We start from the raw sequence: 22,661 nt of genomic DNA on the forward strand, positions 1-22,661 counted from the left end.
AAGAATTATTGTTTGTCTTCTGCATGAACTATAAAGAATGTGGGCCAGATTCAGAAAGGAGTTACATCGGCGTATCTCTAGATACGCAGTCATAACTCCGAATGAGGGCCGGCGCATCTCGGCGCCTGATTCATAGAATCGGTTACGCCTCACTGTTGCCTAGATACGAGCGGCGTACGTCTCCTACGCCGTCGTATCTTAGGGTGCATATTTACGTTGGCCGCTAGCTTCCGTTGATTTCAAATGAGCTAGATACGCCGATTCAGAAACGTACATCCGCCCGGCGCATTGATTTACGTTGTTTATGTAAGGCTTTTTTCGGCGTAAAGTTACGCCTGCTATATGAGGCGTAACCAATGTTAAGTATGGACATCGGGACAGCGTCGAATTTTCCGTCGTTTGCGTAAGTCGTATGCGAATAGGGCTGTGCGTAAGTTAAGTTCACGTCGAAAGCATTGACTATTTGCGGCGTAATTTGGAGCATGCGCACTGTGATACTTTCACGGACTGCGCATGCGCCGTTCGTTAGAAACGTCAAATACGTGGGGTCACGAGTAATTAGCATACAACACGCCCCCTACCAGCCCATTTTGAATAAGGCGGGCTTACGCCGGCCCATATACGCTACGCCGCCGTAACTTCGGGCGCAAATTCTTTCTGAATACGGGACTTGCCTGTCAAAGTTACGGCGGCGTAGCGTATATGAGATACGCTACGCCCGCCTAAAGATAGGCATTTCTCTCTGAATCTAGCCCTGTGTGTTCATTTCTGTGTAATTGTGCAACATAGAAAAGTGCAGTAATGCTTCCTTTTATCTGCATCTGCTTTTTTTTTATCTTGTGCTGAATGTGTTGGTAAAGATTTAAGAAGCTTCACACTGCAGAAATCCAAACCTGACACTTTAGCTGAGAGGAGGGGGTGTGAGATGTCTAATCGAGCACAAGATTCATTTTAATGCGGCACATTCCTCACTGTATTTTTAGCACCCTATCTTCTTCCTTTTTCAAACATCCAGAGGAGACATTAAGGTGAAGCTGGAATAGTTATAATGATAGGGCATTAATAGAAAATACATTAAGAGTGATTTATTACAACTGCTGCCACAAAAACTGGAGCTGTCCCCTGTAGCAACTGTCTTCTTTTTTTTTTTTTTTTTTTCAAATACATGTTTGAAACTGTAATATAACATTATGGAGAATAGCTTAATTTTCAGCATTATCACATTTTCTTATTCTGAATCATAGAATAATTATGTATTATAATTTCGTAATTAATAATATATATATATATTTTTAATTGCAGTCATATTTTTTCATAATTTTTTTCAAACTGGACACGGAAAAATTAAGCATGAGATATTATTGGTTTTATGGGAACACCCTCATTCTCCCTGCTCTAGTGTTGATTGATTATATTTGGGGAACTTTGAGATAATGTGATTGTGAGTAGAGACCTTTTCCTATATATTTCCCATTCAGTAATCTCTTCTAGGCCAGTGTTTCTCAACTCCAGTCCTCAAGGCACCCCAACAGGTCATGTTTTCAAAATTTCCCTTGGCTGTGGTAATTACTAAGGCAGTGAAATTGATCAAATCGCCTGTGCAAAATAATGGAAAGCCTGAAAACATGACCTGTTGGGGTGCCTTGAGGACTGGAGTTGAGAAACGCTGCTCTAGGCAGTCTATGGTAACCCCCCTTTAAGAAACCCACCTGCTCTAATAATTGACATTGTTTATTAAAGTGGTTGTAAACCTCAGTCATGGAATCTGAGCAAAGTACATATATCTGCAGTGTTTACTTATTTCTCTTCAAAACTCTACATTTCATTTCTCTCTGGTGCTTCATTCCAGTGTTATCAGCATGAGTCACTTCTGAGAAGTTTTCCGGACACATATGAGGTAAACCTTGGTATCCTCTTCTTCAGTGAGCAGTCGGCTTTCAGATAAAAGTGGTCTCGGGCGGATTCGCCGCAAGATCACTTTTATGGGGGGCGGGAGAGGGGCCCAACCCCCTCCCGCTGTGCTCCGCTGAATTATGGCGCTTGTCGGTAGCGGGTCCAATTCCCTGACAGACATGAAGCCGAGTGAGGGAAAGATGGTCCCCACTGGGCTCCACACCATTGGAAGGTGGAAGCGACGTTAAACTTCACTTCCGCCCAATAGTCTTAAAGGGGAATTTTTTTTTAGATTACATTTTGGTGTAAATATGAGATCTGAGGTCCTCTTTGACCCCAGATCTCACATTTAAGAGGTCCTGTCATGCTTTTTGTTTTTATTACAAGGGATGTTTTAGATTCCTTGCAATAGAAATAAGTGACCCAATTTTTTAACCACTTAACGCCCGCCACACGCCTATTTACGCCCACAGAATGGCACGTACAGGCAGATGGGCGTATATATACGTCCCTGCCTTCTAGCGGGTGGGGGGTCCGATCGGGATCCCCTCCACTGCGTGCGGCGGGCGGATTCCCGCGGGGAGCGATCCGGGACGACGGCGCGGCTATTCGTTTATAGCCGCTCTGTCGCCATCGTTCCCCGGAGCTGAAGAACGGGGAGAGCCGTATGTAAACACGGCTTCCCCGTGCTTCACTGTGGCGGCTGCATCGATCGAGTGATCCCTTTTATAGGGAGACTCGATCGATGACGTCAGTCCTACAGCCACACCCCGTACAGTTGTAAGCACACACTAGGTTAACCCTAAATCCTACAGCGCCCCCTGTGGTTAACTCCCAAACTGCAACTGTCATTTTCACAATAAACAATGCAATTTAAATCCATTTTTTGCTGTGAAAATGACAATGGTCCCAAAAATGTGTCAAAATTGTCCGAAGTGTCCGCCATAATGTCGCAGTCACGAAAAAACTCGCTGATCGCCGCCAATAGTAGTAAAAAAATTATAATTTATAAAAATGCAAAAAAACTATCCCCTATTTTGTAAACGCTATAAATTTTGCGCAAACCAATCGATAAACGCTTATTGCGACTTAATAGGTAGAAGAATACGTATCGGCCTAAACTGAGGAAAACATTTTTATATATATATATATATATATATATATATATATATATATATATATATATATATATATATATATATATATGTATGTGTTTTTGGTGGATATTTATTATAGCAAAAAGTAAAAAATATTGCATTTTTTTCAAAATTGTCGCTCTATTTTTGTTTATAGCGCAAAAAATAAAAACCGCAGAGGTGATCAAATACCACCAAAAGAAAGCTCTATTTGTGGGGAAAAAAGGACGCCAATTTTGTTTGGGAGCCACGTCGCACGACCGCGCAATTGTCTGTTAAAGCGACGCAGTGCCGAATCGCAAAACCTGGCCTGGGCATTTAGCAACAAAATGGTCCAGGGCTTAAGTGGTTAAGTAAAATAGATGGGGACAAAGGAAATACATTTTAAGGTGCCCCCTCCCAACAACCTCGAGCGCAAAAGCGAACGCATATGTAAGTCGTGCCCGCATATGAAAACTGTGTTTGTTTAAACCACACATGTGAGGTATCTCCTCGATCATTGGAGGGAGAGCAATAATTCTTGCATTAGACCACCTCTGTAACTCGAAACTGGTAACCTATAGACATTTTTAAACATCCCCTATGGAGATTTTAAATGGTCAAAATTTGTTGCGATTCCACAAGCAGGTGCAATTTTGAAGCATGACATGTAACATTCTCTTTTAAATATAAAAAAGTTGGGCTAACTTTTCTGTCTTTTAATTTAAAAAAAATGCGCTTGCGAGACTGCTGCGCAAATACGGTGTGACATAAAGTATTGCAACGACCGCCATTTTATTTTCTAGTGTGTCTGAAAAAAATATATGTTTGGGGGGGTTCTGAGTAATTTTTTAGCAAAAAATAAAAATGTAAACGCCAAACCTTAAAACGAGGCTTGGTCCTTAAGTGGTTAAACTATATATCTAAATATTTTCTTTTACAATAATATTTTAATATATACAGAGTTTACAAAAGAAAAAGTGCTTATTAGCAGGGATAGTAAACGGGCATACATTCAGCCTTATGTAGCCAAACATAATAAGGTTTGATTCCCTAGAGATTGAAACAGAACTAATCCCTCGTATCCTTTACAGCCAAGGAAGCTGCCGTCTTATGCCCAGTACACACGTTCGGAATTTCCGATGGGAAATGACGAGCCAAGAAAAATTAAGTTCAATGCTTCCGAGCATGCTTTGACTTGATTTTGAGCATGCATGTTTTTTTCTCCGTTGGAGTTCCACACAGACGATCGGTATTTCCGAAAGGATTTTTTCCATCGGAAAAAAATAAAACGTGTTCTATTTCTAAACTCTGAGGGGAAAAAAAAGTCTGATGGGGCCCACACACGGTCGGAATATCCGATGAAAAAATTCCTTCAGACTTTTTTCATCTGAAATTCCGATCGTGTGTACAAGGCATTAGCCTATGTTTTTATCTGCAGTTGACTGGGCACATGTGATCAGCTATAACAGCCATTTGATGTTGAGAGCCAACATAAGAACACTAGTAATCGTAACGGTAGTCATTGACGGCATACCTAAAATGTAACTGTTTTAAGAAACCATTAAATCGGTGGGTTTAGTTCCACTTTAGACCCAAGTGGGGTCAGGCGACTTGTTTTTGATGCCTGCAGAATCTTTTGGCCTTTACCCGACATTATTGCTAAACATGGTCTCTGGTTCCATTTGTACGCGGACGACGTCCAGTTGGTAGCCGATGATCTAACTTACCCTGACATGCCCTTAAGATTGGCCAATTGTCTGCGCGACATTTACCACTGGATGACCATCAACAAACTGTGCCTCAATGGTAACAAAACAGAGGTCATGATAGTTGGAAAAGGCAAGACCGACTTTCTTCAAAATTGGCCCACTGAGTTGGGCTTGACACCAAATCCGAAAGATAAGGTGACGGTCCTGGGGGTTATCCTGGACGAAAAACTAAGTATGATTCCCCAGGTTAGACAATCGGTTTCGAGAGCCTCCCATTTTCTACGACTTATCCGCAAGGCAAAACATCTCCTGACCCAAGACCAGAGGAAAGACTTAGTCCAGGCACTAATTATTTCTCGCCTTGACTTTTCAAATGGAGTCCTACTAGGCATTCCAATGAAATGGTCTAAGAAACTGCAGCTGATGCAGAATCAAGCAGCCAGGCTTATCTACAATCTTCAAAAGCAAGACCATATCAGCCCTGTGCTCAAAGAACTTCACTGGCTCCCTGTTACAAAACGGGCCGATTTTAAAATCCTCTGTCTGATCTACAGGGGCTACCACCAGCTGGGCCCACAGTTCCTATCAGATCTGACTCCACACTATATACCTAGACGCTGTCTTCGCTCAGCCGACAAAGCTCTACTCATTGGCAATACTGACAGGCTAATTCCTATAGGAGGAAAACGGATTGTCGCGGGGGCGACTCTCTGGAACCAAATCCCGCTTAACATTTGCATCTCCCGAAGCCTATATGCGTTTAGGAAGAAGCTGAAGACCTGGCTATTCTGCCAAGCATTTCAATCCTAGGCCAATTTTTCTTCGCTGATTTCTTGTTTTTTTCTCCCTTCTCTTTTATTTATGCTCCCCTCGCCAGAACATCCGGGCTATTTTGTCACAAAGCGCTTTGGCACCACCGACCGGTGGTATATGCGCGCTTCCCAAATAAATAGTAATAAATACATAAAAATAAATAAATATATACATGATGATTTATAGGAATTTCCTGTATACTGCAAAGTAGCATGCCAAATATCTAATTTACAGAACTTTACAATCAAAATAAATTTTAGGGTGAGATGGAAATGTGAAAGGATAATGCAACTGAAAGTTTGCATATTGTAAAAAAAAAAAAAGTGGAAAATTAGGGAGCTAAAAACATTTCCCCTGTTGTGGCCATCATACTCCAAAAAAATTACATTTTCAAACAGCATTGGATAATTTCAGACAGAATTTTCCACAAGGTTCCACTTCCACTATTATTACTGAAAGAGGCCATTGAAGTTACATGAATCCCAAATCTGTCATTGGAGGTGCTACAAATTCCTCAGTTGTTCCACTTGTTGCAAGTATGTCATTCCCACACCCACCTGGATTAAAGATGATTAAATTAACCACAGACTAACTTGCATCTTGAAATTGGTTATTTACGTAGTTGAAATAAATGCCTGTTGATGTGAAATCCGCTATGGCTGTAGGAAAAGGCGGTGGCACAATCAATCATTTTAACTATCAAACAAGCATTCGATAATGAGATGGTAGTGGCGTGGCATTTCCTTCAACTATGACGTTCTCTGCTTAACCTATGGTATATAGTTTAAAAAAAAAAAATCAGACGAGATTCCAGGGATTTTTTGACTGCTCACAAAATGTAAAATGGTAAACTGTGTCTTTTATAAATGGAAGTTTAGATTTTAAGGTACATTTTTATTGTTTTTTTTTTTTTTATACTCGCGTCTGCTACATTTACTGTTGGATCTTGTGTGTCTTTTTGTTCTGTTACATCTATATAGCTAACAGACCTTCTTTTTTTTTTTCTTTTTTTAAGTGTTTTATATATATATAGCACCAATTTTGCAGTTATGCATTGTGTATGAATTGTTGTCAATATTGAAATTTGGTGCCACTTTGTGAAGATATTGATTGGGTTAAGGATCAGTATTTGTATTTGGTTAATAGATTAAACATATTGGCGTGTCTGAAGTATCCATCAATAAGACATAAAAGACTGACTGTAAGTCCCATAACTGTTCCTCTTATGCTTTAATTTTTTTTTTTTAAATCTGTTGTCTTTTAGGTTTATTGTTCCTTTGGGGCCTCACAGGCAGTCTTTAGCAACTAAATAAAGCTAAATATGTCTGCAAGAGTAATAATCTATTTCTAACTTGGTAGTGATTCATTATGTATTAAAGCAAATTTGCTACAATCTAAACAAAGGCTATGGCCAGACCCACTTTTTATTGAATTATGTGTGGAAAGGGATCACAGTGGTATGTAATTTAGACACAAGACTGTGAAAAGGGTATTGATTTATAAAGGCATAATTTATTGCAATATATTGAGAAACAAGCTAATGAGTTAGGTTAACAGGAAAGTACAACCACCACGAAGATAATGTGTGCAACACCCGGAAGCTCTTTCCCAAGATATAGTAGATCAATGCCTGGAAACACTTGTAGAAAATCTTTAGCTGCTTGCTAATGCTGCTCCCACTATAAAATGGCATGATATAAAGTGCATTTAAACCTCATTTTAAAATACTCATCCATGTTTTTCAAGTGTATCTAAACCCCAAAACCAAAATGTAATGTATTAGTTTACTATTCCTTAGATGTGGTGGCTGCATTTGTTTTCTTTTTTAAAGCGGTAATAAACTAAAAATTATATTTAAATTGCAGTTCACCAATTCTTATGCCCTGTACACACGATCGGATATCTGATGGAATCTAATCCGATGGATTTTTTTCATGGGATATCCGATGAAGCTGACTTTCATCAGTCTTGCCTACACACCATCGGTCAAAAATCAGACCGTGTCCAAGACAGTGATGTAAAACACTACAACGTGCTGAGAAAAATGATTCTGAGCATGTGTGGATTTTTGACCGATGGACTTCCACACAAAAGATCGTTTTTTTTCTATCCGTTTTTTATCCATAGGAACATTTTTAAAAATGTTAAACAATCCATCGGTCCGTTTTCGTCAGAGAAACCGATCGTGTGTACAGGGCTTTAGATGTGGTTGCTGCATTCGTTTTTTTTTTTTTTTCTTTCACCTGCTGATCCAGCCAGGGGTGCTAACAGTGGTCAGCCTTTATTCATTTATGTAAAACCTTCTATCCCAAAAGGGACATTTTGCTCTAACTGATTCTAAAATGTGCGCTAGTGTTTAGCGTCAATATTTAGGCCCGGTTCACACTGATGCGACAGTTGCCCCAACTTTGGAGCACTTGTCGCATCAGAAGTCAGACCCCATTCAGTGCAATGGAACCATTCTAATCGGTGCATCTTGAGTCATGCGGCTGGGGTCTGACTTCAAAATCACAGGCAGTGTGAACGTGGGCTTAGTCAAGTACATCTAAATCTGCTGTAGTCTACCACTCCGCTCCCCCAAGACTGACATGCTGCTGTCCAAGGGTGTCTGCTTAAGGCCCTTTTCACACAGGCAGACTATTTTTTTTTTTTTTTTTTTTTTTTTTTTTTTTTAGGTGATCCTAATCAGATCATCTATTTCCCTCAAGAAACATGTCTGTTGACAACTGCCGACATCATTCCGATCCTGTCCTCTAAAAACAGACGGACCAGATCACAGTCGGATGGAAATGGAAAGGCGTTTCATTTCTATCTGACGGCTCATAGAGGAAAGTGGGCCATGTCCGTGTCCACACTGCATAAGTGGAGTGGACACGGACCTGTCACCTGCCAGATGGATCCGCTGGCAGAGTTTGCCCATCTGAAAGGGGCATTACTCCTTTATCCAGATTGCAGAGACCCTAAGACAGGATGTGTGCTACTAGCAGGATCACCAGTGAAATAAACTTAAAAATCACCTGATGAAGTCACGTGACTGCTGACGATACGTGTAGGGATGTAGAGGCAACTGGAAGTGACACGGGTGAGCTTGGCGCTCGTGGATACACATGTTTTGTTTACTGTTTGAATGTGAGTACCTTGTATACCTTTTTTGCAATAAACTCAATTGTAGTTAAAACATACTACACTATCCTGGGATTCCTTTTATCTTCCCTGCTATCATATATGCACGGCATCCGGAGACCCCTTACACCACGGATGTAACAGCCATTCCCCACAACCAGGGACCACATCCAGGGATTACCCAAGGCACCATCCAGACAGGCTGGATACACTCAGACTTTTCTTATATGCAGTGCTGATCCTGACCTCCCTGGGGCCCTAAGCAAAATTCTGCTAAGGGGCCCTCTACGGCGGCGAAAAATGGGCTTGGTTTACGCAAAATAGTGGGCTCAGAGGGGGTGTGGTTAGAGTCTGAGATGAATGAGGGAGAAAAAGAAAGAGGGAGAGAAATAGAGAAAGAAAGAGGGATGGAGGGACAGCAGGCCCAGATCCTACACCCCAATATGTGCATTCCAGAAAGTTTAACAAATCAGCAGATAAAGATACATTACTCCAAACACCTGATGTTGGCGCTTCAATCGTCCCGGCAACATGGCTGTATTATTGAACTCGCCATAATGCAGAATCAGTGGAAGCCCGGAGCCCCTCCTTACATCAGGCATTCCCAGCGGAGCCCCTCCTTACACCAGGTGTCCCCAGGGGAGCTCCCCTTACACCAGGGGTCCCCAGGGGAGCTCCCCCTTACACCAGGGGTCCCCAGGGGAGCTCCCCCTTACACCAGGCGTCCCCAGGGGAGCTCCCCCTTACACCAGGCGTCCCCAGGGGAGCTCCCCCTTACACCAGGCGTCCCCAGGGGAGCTCCCCCTTACACCAGGCGTCCCCAGGGGAGCTCCCCCTTACACCAGGCGTCCCCAGGGGAGCTCCCCCTTACACCAGGCGTTCCCAGCGGAGCTCCCCCTTTACACCAGGCGTTCCCAGCGGAGCTCCCCCTTTACACCAGGCGTTCCCAGCGGAGCTCCCCCTTTACACCAGGCGTTCCCAGCGGAGCCCCCCTTTACACCAGGCGTTCCCAGCGGAGTCCCCCCTTACATCAGGTATGATCCCCCAGCAGCAGAGACTCTCTCCGCCACCATTACAGTACAGAGTGGACCGTGGAGGACCCGGCCGGGTGGCTGCCAATAGGAATTGAGCTGCGGCGCCGACCACCCCCCGCCCCTTCCCACATCATTTCACAGACAGACGGCAGTGGGGCGGGAGGTGGGCGGTGCCGCAGCTGAATTCCTATTGGCAGCCACCTGGCCTACTCTTGTTTGGTCTTCAAGAAAATGACGGTCGGCGGAGACATGGTCTCTGCCCGGCCGCGGACCTCTAGCGGCGGGGGCCTCGAGTAATTTGCGGGGCCCTACGCAGCTTGTGTAGCAAGCGTATAGGGTGGATCGGCCCTGCTTATATGTAACACAGCAGTGAGGTAAGGGGCCATCTATTTACCTTAGCAGAAGGCACTGAGGAGCCATCACTCTGCACCTTAGTAAAAGGCACTGAAGAAGCCATCACCTTGCACACATCAATTTTTATGCGCTATTGCACATTTTGGACCTTTTTTTTTTTTTTTGCATCACACTTTGGAATTTACCACGTTCACCTAATGCACTTTTGCATTCCATTTCATGCTTATTTTACATATTTCACAGCAGATGTGATTGTTTCAGAGCAGATGTTATTTGCACTTGTACTATTTGACGTTTTTTCCATGATTATTTCGCATTGTGTTATAAACCTCTTCAGCATTTGAGGATTACTTGGACACTATATTGTTTGGCACGTTACTTAGTTTGCCACTTGCACAATATTTTGCACTTCTTATCATTACTTTTATGCTTGTGTGTTTTTATATTTTTGCATATAAATTTATCAACAGCTCAGTACTACTTTTTATATTCAAAGTTAAAAAGCATTAAGGCCTTTCTTCTTTTTTTTGGATATCTATTCTACTGGAAGTGCAACGGAAACACCATAGGACAGCAATTTGGGTAGAGGGCAGTGTTATGCCGTGTACACACGACCGGTTTTCGTGACGAGAAAAATGCATTTTTTTTTAATTGGTCGTAAAAATGGGCGTGTGTAGGCTCCAGAGCATTTTCCTCGACGAGAAAAATTACCGTTTTTTTTTTTTTTTTTTTTTTTTTTTTAGAACCTGCTCTATTTTTTTTCACATCGTTCTTTTTTGCGTTGTCAAAAACGGTTGTGTGTACATATTAACGAGGGGGAAAAACCTGCATGCTCAGAAGCAAGTTATGAGACGGGGAAATTGGCAAAAGCAGCCCAAAGGGTGGCGCCATTCGAATGGAACTTCCCCTTTATACGTGTTGTACGTCACGCGCTTTGCTCAAGCATTTATTTATTTTCACGAACGTGTGTATGCAAGGCAGGCTTGAGAGGAATCGCGACAAATCACGTTGAGAAAAACTTAACGGTCGTGTGTACGCGCCATTAGATTGAGTTGACTAATAAGCTAACATGCTTTACCAGTCATAGCAACAGTTTTCTTTTCTTTTGGGATATAGATTTTACATAAATGACTATAAGCAGACCATTTTAAGTACCCCTGTTTGTCTCAACCCTCTAACTGCCACTCTTTCTGAACAGTTTGTTTTGTTAAAGGAAGTTGAAAAACAGGCTTACTGGCTGGATCACCAGGTTAAAAAGACTAAAAAGAAAACTAATGCAGAGTTGCAAACACCACTTTTAAGGATTGTTAAACTGCAAAATATTAGTTTTGTGTTTAGAAAAGCTTAAAGTTTCAAGAACGATGTATATTGTAAGGACAGTCTACAAGTGATGTGGTGGAAACTGGGAAGTAACATTTTTGAAACTCCGGGCTGACGTTTTGTTGAATATAACTTACAGTTGTTACTTTAGCACCATACTGAAAGCTATCATAGAGTAACGGACTGTACAGCAAAATTACACAAAGGTCAGATATCGAATCATAATGTAGCTTTAAAGTTTCAGGGTTAGTGATAACAACAATAGTTCTAATACTGATTGAGGCATTTTTTTCCTTCAGTGACCAATGATACAACATAGGGGTTGGTTTACTAATTCTGCAGGGTGAAAAATCTGGTGCAGCTGTTGATAGCCAATCGGTTTCTAACTTCAGCTTATTCAATTAAAGTGATTGTAAATATCCTCCTCCTTCTCTGGTCCCTCTTCAGCTCTCCTGGCCCCTCCTGCCTGTCGAGTGCCCCCACAGCAAGCAGCTTGCTATTGGGGCAACCAAACTGAGTCACAGCTCCCTGTGTCCATTCAGACACGGAGCCCTGGTTCGGCCCCTGCTTCTTTCTCTCCTGATTGACTAACTGACTTTGACAGCAGCGGGAGCCAATGGCGCCGCTCAGGGGTCAAGTCCTGGGGAAAAAAGTGTGGGAACTCCCACCCAAGAGCCACTCCCCCACCAAAAAAAAAATGATACACTCATATGCATAATTACTAAACTGCATGTTTTTTTTTTTTGATCCACTGTACCTTAGTAATCCTTTATGTTATTGCCTGCTTCCTGTATATGGATTCATCAAGTTATCGCAGGATTTAGAAAGAACTTTAAGCAAGTTCTTTCTAAATCCCACGATAACTCGCGGCAGACCTTCGCAATGTCTCCTGGGAACAATGACAAAAGCTCCCAGGAGACATTGCAGCATCGAGGAAGTGACGGAATACACGCACACTGCCTGATTAATCCATATACAGGGAGCAGCCAGTAACATAAAGGATTACTAAGGTTCGCCTGTCCCTGACAGTGACTCAAGCTGGGCATCGCCGCTTAGTGAAGTATTGGCTCGGGCGGCTCGGCTGCTCGGCTGCTCTAGTCCTGCAAAGGGAACGGAGTTCCTGCTGTGAAAAAAGTGCAGGAACTTCGTTCCCATGCGTTCCCGCAGGACTTGAGTCCTGGCGCCACTTCTGTGTCTATGCCAATCAGGAGGAGAGCCCCGGATGCCTGAGGGACTCATGGACATCACTGGATAGAGATGAGGCTCAGGTAAGTATTAGGAGGTGCTGGGGCGGCTGCTACTCACAGAAGGTTTTTTTTATCTTAATGCATATAATGCATAGAATGCATTAAGATAAAAAACTTTTGACTTTACAGCCACTTTAAGCTTTGATAAAAAAAAAAAGAATAACTCTGGAAGCTGATTGGTTTCTATGCAGATTTTGTACTCTCCAGTTTTAGTAAATCAACCCCTTCAGTGTCCAACCTAGCAGCATCATTTCTTTTTTTCTAGGTTAAACTAACCTCTTTTAAAGGCATTCTGATTTATAAGCTTGTGTGTGTAGGTTGTGTTCTGAATCTCTAGAACTGGCCTGGTTCACTGCCTCCTACCACCCCTTGTAATTACACCGTGTAATGGACTATGACAGCGCTTCAAAATTGTCTCTTGTGCTTTTTTAAACTCTGCATTAAGGTAATAGCAGTCGTCACAAAGAGAATTGCATGGTAGCAACATTTGATGTTTCATCACATAAAAACACTACAATTATTATATACTGATAATGAATAACAGCGCTAAACTTTTGCTCTGTAAGTCAAAATTACCCTAATAAAGGGTGATTATTATTATCTTCTCCATTGTTGTATGGACTGATCATTGATCATACTAGCTTTTAGTTCGTTTTCATATCCTGTAGAAGCTAGAATTTATTTAACTGTTCCAAACTCTTTTTAAAGAGGAACTTCACTCACTTCTCAAATTTCACTTATGTACTTATGTACTACATTTCTTAATGCTCCATTCTGCAATGTAAACAGTTTGTAACTCCAATGACCACATAGGACGTGGTGGCCATTTTAACTGCAGGCAGCTGAAGCCAGCTTATTTTTTAGTTTCTGGGCAATTCAAGCGGCTTCTCCCTCAGTAACATTAATCCGAACATGCGCAGTACATGGAAAATCCACGCATATGCATCACAGTGGCCATCCTGCGCCTGTCTCCTCCCATCCTCGCCTGTCCTCCGCCCTCTTCCAGCTCATCTCTGCCCTCCTCCACTGCTCCTCTACTCACAAAAAAAAAGCCTGAAGACAACAGGAGCAGATGTTTTATGTAATTCGCCTGAGCTGGGGAATCAAGAAGTTGACTGGAACTGTGGAGAAAAAAGGTATTTTCAGCTAGAACAGTGGTGGCCAGTGGTAATTGTTTTTTTTTTTTTGGGGACGCGGCAAACAGTACCATAAATTTGGAATAAGCGCAACACTGGTACTACCTAACACTTAAAAAGCGGGCAATGTTATAAGTCTAGAAAACAGTCAGGCCGCGTACACACGGTCGGTTTATCCGATTAGAATGGTCCGACGGACTGTTTTCATCGGTTCAACGCTGAAGTGGCCTGATGGTCTGATGTGCGTACACACCATCAGTTCAAAATCCGATCGGGTCAGAACGCGGTGACGTAAAACACACGACGTGCTGAAAAAAACGAAGTTCAATGCTTCCAAGCATGCGTCGACTTGATTCTGAGCAATCTGCGGGTTTTGAACCGATGCTTTTGTGTACTAACCATCGGTTTGGACCTATCGGTCAGCGGTCCATCAGTTCGATTTTAAAGCAAGTTCTATCATTTTTGTCCAAAGGACAAAAGACCGATGGGCCGTACACACGGTCGGTTTGGACCGATGAAACTGAACTTCAGTCCGTTTTCATCGGTTTGGACCGATGGTGTGTACGCGGCCTCACCGTTTTATAGTCCATATAGTGGTACAAAATGACCAATCCTAAAAAGTAAGGAGATGGGAAGATGGTGGGCGGCAGCTGTCCTTAGAGAAAAGTCAACTCTGTTAGGTGGCGCTTCCCTTTTTTGTTTCCTTGTCTTCCCCTAACCCCAACCCCTAAGTGCATTATGTCAGATACTATGTTTAATCTCAAAAGAAATGCACTTACAATACACAACAGGCTCATCAGGATCCCATGATGTGCGGTTCCGGTCTCAGGTCCATCTAGATCCACGGATCTGCAGGCAGGGAGAGAAATCCATCCTGTGGCCACGAGGAAACAGCCAGGTTCAGCGTGGAGGCGAAGATGATGACGTTACCAGAGAGTGGGACCAGGGAGAGCACCGGAAGGAAGGTGAGACTAGAAACAACAGGCTACGCGCTCAGAGTAGAGCTCCTTCTACAGGCCTACAGGCAAACAGTACCATACCCCCCCTCCCCTCAGGTCTGGAGCACTTCTTAAATGTTTCACCGGCGGCTTCACTTGCTTGGCAGTGACAACATTCCCTTCCCTTGCTCTCCACAGGCATCACATCGTTTTTTCCCTCCTCAGCGGCCAATTGGAGCTCTTCTCTTTTTGGCCAATCGGAAAACGGATCTCAGACCTGCTTCTGATTAGCCGGTTTGAGGATCAGTGCTTTAATAGAAAATATAAATTTGTGTTGTAAATGCACTACGCCGCAAGCCCCTCCTATTTTGAAGCCTTTAATTAGGGGCTACAAACCCGGCGTCCTCAAAGGGGCCAGACGCATAAATAGGGGGATGGCCGTGGCGGCCATGGATAGATTCATTCATAGCATGAGCTTTATCTATTCATATAGGGGGTATTGTGGATGGAGGGGGCGACACCCCTAATGGACGGGCCACCACTGAGCTAGAAAATTTGATATGTCATCCATTTATATTTAAAGAGGGGGAGACTATGCTGTTGGAATGAAGTTTAAAAAGAGAATGAAGTGACGCTTTCAGAGCTTTTGTTAAACTGTCTTAAATGATTGTCTATGGTAATTCAGTCTTCATTTAATTTTCTCTCATGAACTAGAAGAATATAAAGTAGAATGTTGTTCATATGGGCAGCACCGTTTTTTTCTTTCTCTTCCTCACTTTTTTTTTTTTTTAAAGAAATTTAGATAAATCGGGCAATGGTTTATCTCTAATTTCTTACAACACCTCTGCAATATTCTGAGAAGAAATGCATACCTTGATAAGAATGTTGCATGCCAGAGAACATGGCGTATTTATACACTTCACTCCCATGAGTACTCCTTGGACAGCCTCTGTGTCTGCTCAGTGTTCCTCTCCTTTCTTAGAATAACTTGACTTGTGCCAGAATGTATGCTTGGAACCACATATTGGATATTAATTATTTTGCAGCCTTGCACATGAAAAGCTACAGTATTATCAAACTTTCTAAATTTACTGTGAACTGCATAATAAATATTGCACGCAACTTTGTATTTTTGTGGGTTCTCCTTCCATTCCAAACAGCATAAATATGAAGTACTTTCTGAAATTTTTAAATGCAACCAATTGTTTGGATTCCTTTTTTTTTCTGATGGTAGCAGCCAATGCAACCCCCATACCTGATGCCCACAAATCATAATAAAGTTGTCCTTGTATAACTGTAATGTGATGCACTTGTATTAATTTCCGCAGAGATGAGTAGTAATTTTAGGTAAAAAAAAATCCAACCTACCCAATTTACCAGTGTCTCTACTAATACTGCTCTGCTAATGCAATCATTTGAGCACAATTCATCAAGCAATATATGCATTAGGGTTGTCCCAATACCACTTTTTTTCAATACTTTTGTTCAAGTACTTGCCGATACCGATTACCGATACTTTTTTTTAAAATGTCATGTGACAGTTTCTCAAAGCCCAATACAGATTAGGTGGCACTGATGTGCAACACTGATAGATGGCTGAGTGGCACTGGCAAATTGGTGCTGCTGGCACTGGCAGGTGGCACTGATGGCTAGCACTTGCAGATGGCACTGATGGTTGGCAGGTGGCACTGACTACGGGCACTGGCAGGTGACACAGACGGCTGGCACTAATGGGTGACATTTATGGGCACTTATGGGCAGGCACTAAAATACCATTAGGGAAGGCTGCCTGCAACGCCCAACCTGTTACTCCTTGCACTCGGCCACATAACCGCAGCAGCGGCCATCTTGTTACACCAAGCAAAAACTATATGGGCTGGGTGTAACAAGATGTCCGTGCTGGCATACTGTGGCCGAGTGTGGGGTGTACCAAGATGGGCATCTCTGACGGCAACACGGTGCGTCACTTCTGCGGCCCGAATGTGACGGCTCTGATTGCCCTGAACTCTGCACTCCCTGCCAGCTCGACGCGTCACTCCGCCCGCTACTCCGCCAGGTATCGGCTAAGGCAACGGGAGCATTTGTGCGAGTACAAGTACTCGCGCAAATGCTTGGTATTGGACCCGATACTAGTATCGGTATCCGGACAACCCTAATATGCATAATGGTATCTGCCCATGTTTAATGGCATTCAAAACCACCCTTTAACAACATAAGGACATCTATTTTGACTTGAAGGTAAACCATTTTGTCACCACCATGGAAAGGGAACCTCATACAAAATATAATTGCTAAGCAGTAAGTTCTACTAGCCAGCAACAGAACCATATTAAACTTGTTTCTAATTTATAATAAAAGAAAAAAAGGGTTCTCAGTTTCATACTGTATGGATATATGTAAAACTGCACCTAACCACTTGCCCTCCGAGCGATTTACCCCCCTTCCTAACCAGGCTATTTTTTGCGGTACAGCACTGCATTAATTTAACTGACAATTGTGCTGTCACGCAACGCTGTACCCAAATAAAATTTGTCCTTTTTTCCCACAAATAGAGCTTTCTTCTGGTGGTATTTGATTACCGTCTGTGTGCTTTTTTATTTATTTTTATTTTGTGACCTATAAACAAAAAAATTTACAATTTTAAAAAATGAAATAAAAAAAAATCGAATTTCTTCAAAAATTTAGGACAATATGTATTTTGCTACATGTCTTTGGTAAAAAGAAAAAAAATGTATACTAGTAATGGCAGCGATCAGCAACTTATAGTGGGACTGCGATTTTGTCACGGACAATCGGACACAAATTGACACTTTTGACACTTTCCTGGAACCAGTGACACTAATACAGTGATCAGTGCTAAAAATTTGCACTGTCGCTGTACTGATAACACTGGCTGAGAAGGGGTTTATCATCTAGGGAGATCAAAGGGTTACATGTGTGCCTAACCAATGTTTTTATGTATTGTATATGCTGCTTTTACTAGGGGAAGAGATGGATTTTAACCTTGCTTTGCAGAGACAAAAAATCCATTCCTTTTCCCTCTAAGAACTGCAATCTGCCTTGTTTACATAGGCAGAGCTCTATTCTGAGTCTCTGCCTGACGTTCGCCGGGTTGTCGGTAGACATCCAGTGCACGTCACCCGCAGATCAGCTTCTGCGGCACCCTCTGTAGGTGGAAGTGCAGAAACGCATACAGTATATACATGATCCTGCACAGGAGGGCCGCCCTGTAGCAGTATATCTGGTATAGGGTGTTCCAGAAGTGGTCAATGTCGAGGTAGCACTTGGCCTTATGGGAATAGCAACACTGGGAGATGTACAGCAGTAAATCTAGAGTTACCTCCAGATTCACAAAAATATAACTATCTCCATAGGTGTGCAGCCTATTGCATTAGGGCAGTGTTTCTCAATTCCAGTCCTCAGGCCCCCCCCAACAGGTCAGGTTTTCAGGATTTCCCTCAGATGAAAAGGCTGTGGTGATTACTAAGGCAGTGAAACTGATCAAATCACCTGTGCAAAATAATGGAAATCCTGAAAACCTGACCTGTTTGGGGGGCCTGAGGGCTGGAATTGAGAAACACTGCATTAGGGTGTGCACCCCAAAGCTCAAACACGTGTGTGTGTGTGTGTGTATATATATATATATATATATATATATATATATATATATATATATATATATATATATATATATATATATATATATATATATATATATATATATATATATATATATATATATATATATATATATATATATATATATATATATATAATCTTTTTTTACCATGTCAGGAGGGCAGTGTCATTAGGGCAGAGATTGGTGTCAGTAGGGCAGTGGACGGTGTCCGCTTTTTTTTTTTATTATTATTATTTTTTAGGAGCCCTATTAGTGGACTTTGGTGAAATATCAGGGGTCTAAACAGGGAATCTCGCCATGCACACCCAGTGTGCAAACCTATGATGATGTCCCATGTGCACAACTAATACAATCAGTGGAGTAAAATGTCAGTCCTCACAGTCTGACAATGCTAATGTAAGCATTGGGAAGATATATGGAATATTTATGTACTAAATTCACAATACAAAATATAAAGAGGAACTGTTCTATGGTATTTCAGTTGGTACAAAGATATATAACCTATGGTTATCATGTGGGTGTGGCATAAATTCTAGTTTTTCTTCTTTTTTTCCAGGCTCAGTTGGAAGCACAGAAAGCCACACAAGATTTCCAGCGTGCTACAGAGGTGCTTCGAGCAGCCAAGGAAACCATTTCTCTAGCGGAGCAGCGATTGCTGGAAGATGAAAAGCGCCAGTTTGATTCTGCATGGCAGGAGATGCTTAACCATGCCACACAACGGGTACGTTGTACCATTCCTATGCACAACACTCCCATATACACCAGGATTTATGTGGGGTTTTTTTCAGGACGTTTACCTTTATCGATACAAGCCTTTACCAGGCCCTTCAGATCTTGTGTGTGGTCTTCCCCTAAATCTATATCAGACCCTTTAGATCTGATATGGATTTTAAGGGGAACCTCATGCCAAAGTTTAAAACAAAATGACGTAGAGTCCCCTTCCCCCAAAAAAAAAATCCATACCAGACCCTTATCTGAGCATGCAGGCCAGAAGAGGAGGAGGACAAGCGAGCACCCCTTCTCCACCCCCCCCCAAACCATTCCAAGCCAATGACAAGATGTGTCCTAGAATACCACGGCTAATAACAGAAACTAAAGGAGGAAGCAAACTATTCATAATGGTGGGTAGTGTCCCACTCGAAATTTAAATCCCTGGGAATGTGAGTGCTCAGTTTAAAAATCCAGAACACCTCCCTCCTACACAGGAGGGAGAATCGGTCACCACCGTGGACAGGTTGGTCTACCCTTTCAACAAGGGGATTGTATTTTCTGGTGATGAGAAAGATTGAAGTGTCTAGCCAGACTGGTGTGTGTTATGATTCTAATATCAGAACGATGGTCCCTTATTCGGTCACTCGTAGTCCTGCCCACATATTCTATGTTGCATATAGTGCATGCCACTAAATGTATGACAAATTTTGTGTTGCAGTTAACCAGCTGTGTGATGCTTGTAGAAAAATGATAATGTGGGAATCATCCAGATGGTTACAACATGAACACCTAGTGACTCCACACCTATACATGCCAGTGGCATTTAACCATGTGCGTGGTGGAGGATTCGAAACGTATAAACTGGGGGATATTATGTTTTCTATGGTACGTGCCCTCCTAGCTACATATCTGACACTGCGACCCAACACCATACGATAACTGCCATCACTATACAAGATGGGGAGATGTCTGGCTATAATACGTTGTATGCCCTGTAATTGTGAACTGTAGCACATGGAAATCAATGGGAGGTCAGTGGGTCTAACTTGTTTAGAGGATCTGTGTAAAAGGAGCAGTGTTTTCAGTTTAAATAAGTGCAAAGTCCTTTTTCCATGAATAAAGTAGAAAATGCTCCAATTTGGTTCAGCGAGAATTTACCTCTGCTGATCAACTGTTAAGTGAAATTAGCAGTTCTATAATTAAAGCAGTAGTTAATCGCCAGCTTTAACAAAACAAAAAAAAACCCAAACAAAGCCCTCCAGCGGCGTGCTGTCACTTCTCACGGGGCTTCCATCTTTACCCGGTCTTCCTTCCCGGTTGATGTAAAAATCAACCAAGGAAGTTTACTCCCACTTAAAAAAAAATCTAGAGTGGGCATGCAGGTTATAGTACTGTCATGTACTTCCTTTAGAAGTTGCTCCTAGATTGCTTAGAATAGAGTATACTCGAATAAAAATTGTATTCTGTACCTTTCTTTGAAGGTCATGGAAGAGGAGCAGAAGAAGACGCGCAGTGAGCTGAGACACAAAGAAACGGCGGCTAAATATAATGCTGCCATGGGCAGAATGAAGCAGCTAGAGAAGAAATTAAAGCGGAGCATCAGTAAATCAAAGTATGTATTAAGACAGAAGTTCCAAGTATACTGTATAATTAACTGGAGGTACAATATGGCTTTTTTTTTATTTATTTTTTATGGGACTATCTTTATTTGTAGACAGTTTGTTGCCAATGAAATTCACAAGATATAGTTAAAACTGATCACCAAGCAAGTCTGTTTTTCCCGAAACCAACCTTCACCCCATTGGATGATTCCCTTAAAGCGGATGTGCGCTCAAAAAAAAAATATTAAAAGCCAGCAGCTACAAATACTGCAGCTGCTGACTTTTAATATTAGGACACTTACCTGTCCTGGAGTCCAGCGGCGTCCGCAGCAGAGGACGAGCGATCGCTCGTCACCCTGCTGCTCCCCCTCCATCCACGGTGAGGGAACCAGGAAGTGAAGCGCTCCGGCTTCACTGCCCGGTTCCCTACGGCGCATGCGCGAGACGTGCTGCGCCCACCGATTGGCTCACACAACAGGGGACAGACGGGAAGTCAGGAAAAAAACGTCTTTTGCCCGAGACGTGTGTCCGGAAGTGGGTGCAAATACCTGTCTTTAGACAGGTATCTGCACCCCCCTCCCCCCTGAAAGGTGTCAAATGTGACACCGGAGAGGGGGAGGGTGCCGATCAGCGCGACTTCACTTTAGGGTGGAGATTCGCAGGTTCACACCTTTGCGAATTGGCCAGGTTCACACCTTTGCGAATTGGTTGTGGCTTAAACCGCATCCAATTTGCATAACATTATAAAATACATTGATTTCAATGAGACTGGTTCACATATGTGCGATGCATTCGCACTGCGCATTACCGAAAAAACGTGTGCGTTTTCTAGGCATTGCGGTGCGGCTCAGGTGCGAATTCAGGCCCATTATCTTCTATGGGCACGCATCTGATTCGCAGATGTGTTCATTTCTCTCATTCCCCTTCAATACACTCCCCCCCCCCCCCCTCCACTCTCCCAGGTCTCCAAATTCGCAGCTAAAACAGAGATGATCTGCTGAACAGTTCTCTTATCTCTCTGTAGAGATAAGAGAGGTGAAATTCGCACCGCACTAGTGTGAATCCGGCCTTAAGGATAAGTTCACCTTTCATGACATGCTACATGTTACACCGATATTTAGGGTGTACCATGTTATGAAACGCTAGCTGTAACCATTAAAAAAAAAAATGCAGTCGTGTGGGACTCCACCCCCCTGGCCACATCACTCGTTCACAGTGTTCCGTGAATGGAAAACTACAAGTCCCGACAGCATTCGCGGCTGTTGGTTTGTAGTTCTCAATGAACTACCACAGTGCATTGATTCTTCCTGTCAGAGTTTATGGACTTGCTCGTAGGAGATGCAAGCAGATACACTGATAGTTCTGCAGGAGACCTGCATGGCATCAGCAATCTGATCAACAAAAAATAATAAATGCAATTTTTTTTTTTCTTTTTTTACGAAGTCCAAGTGATATCACCTAGTTTAAAGAAGCTCCTCTTCCAGCAGCGAAGGAAGGTTATGCAAGACAACCAATGAGTGAAGGCTCTGTGTACAGAGCTAATGGGGGTGTTAAAAGGTCACCTAGCGCACGCATAGCCAGCTGTAGTGGCTGGTGTTCTCAACAACAGAGAACCTTGGAGCATGGACGGCCATTCTCAACCAGGATGCTGTGGCACCCCTGAGGACCTCAGGCGCCACCCTGGTTGAGAGAGGCTGTTTTAGAGAGCCCTACTGTAACCAGAGCTTTTTTTTCTCAGAAAATAGGTGCAGGAACTAAACCACGACCCCATTCAGGTTTCACAAACAGTAAAAGGGTCTTAAAGGGGCATTAAATAGCAGGATTGCATTGCATTACATACAGAATACAGAGTTCAGAGGGTTACACACAGAGTTCAGCGCTGTCACTTGTAAACACAATACCCAGACTTGTGTGTTTACAAGTAATTGTGGTGAGCGGGCACCAAAGGGTCTGAGCCAGAGGTGGTGGAACTCGGTTCCCCCAAGTTCCCCCTGAAAAAAAGCCCTGACTGTAACCATATACAG

At 42.7% G+C, this 22,661-nt stretch overlaps 1 protein-coding gene across 1 annotated transcript in view; it reads left to right on the forward strand.

Annotated features, from left to right (window-relative positions):
• SH3BP5 (SH3 domain binding protein 5) overlaps window positions 1-22,661 on the forward strand; it is a 100,102-nt gene that overhangs the window by 58,913 nt on the left and 18,528 nt on the right. Inside the window, exons 4-5 of the mRNA XM_040353058.1 lie at window positions 18,882-19,046; window positions 20,518-20,648. Coding sequence (XP_040208992.1) covers window positions 18,882-19,046; window positions 20,518-20,648 — 296 coding nt within the window. The remainder of the gene's footprint in view (window positions 1-18,881; window positions 19,047-20,517; window positions 20,649-22,661) is intronic.

The sequence above is a fragment of the Rana temporaria genome, chromosome 5 (assembly GCF_905171775.1).
Source record: "Rana temporaria chromosome 5, aRanTem1.1, whole genome shotgun sequence".
NCBI lineage: Eukaryota > Metazoa > Chordata > Amphibia > Anura > Ranidae > Rana > Rana temporaria.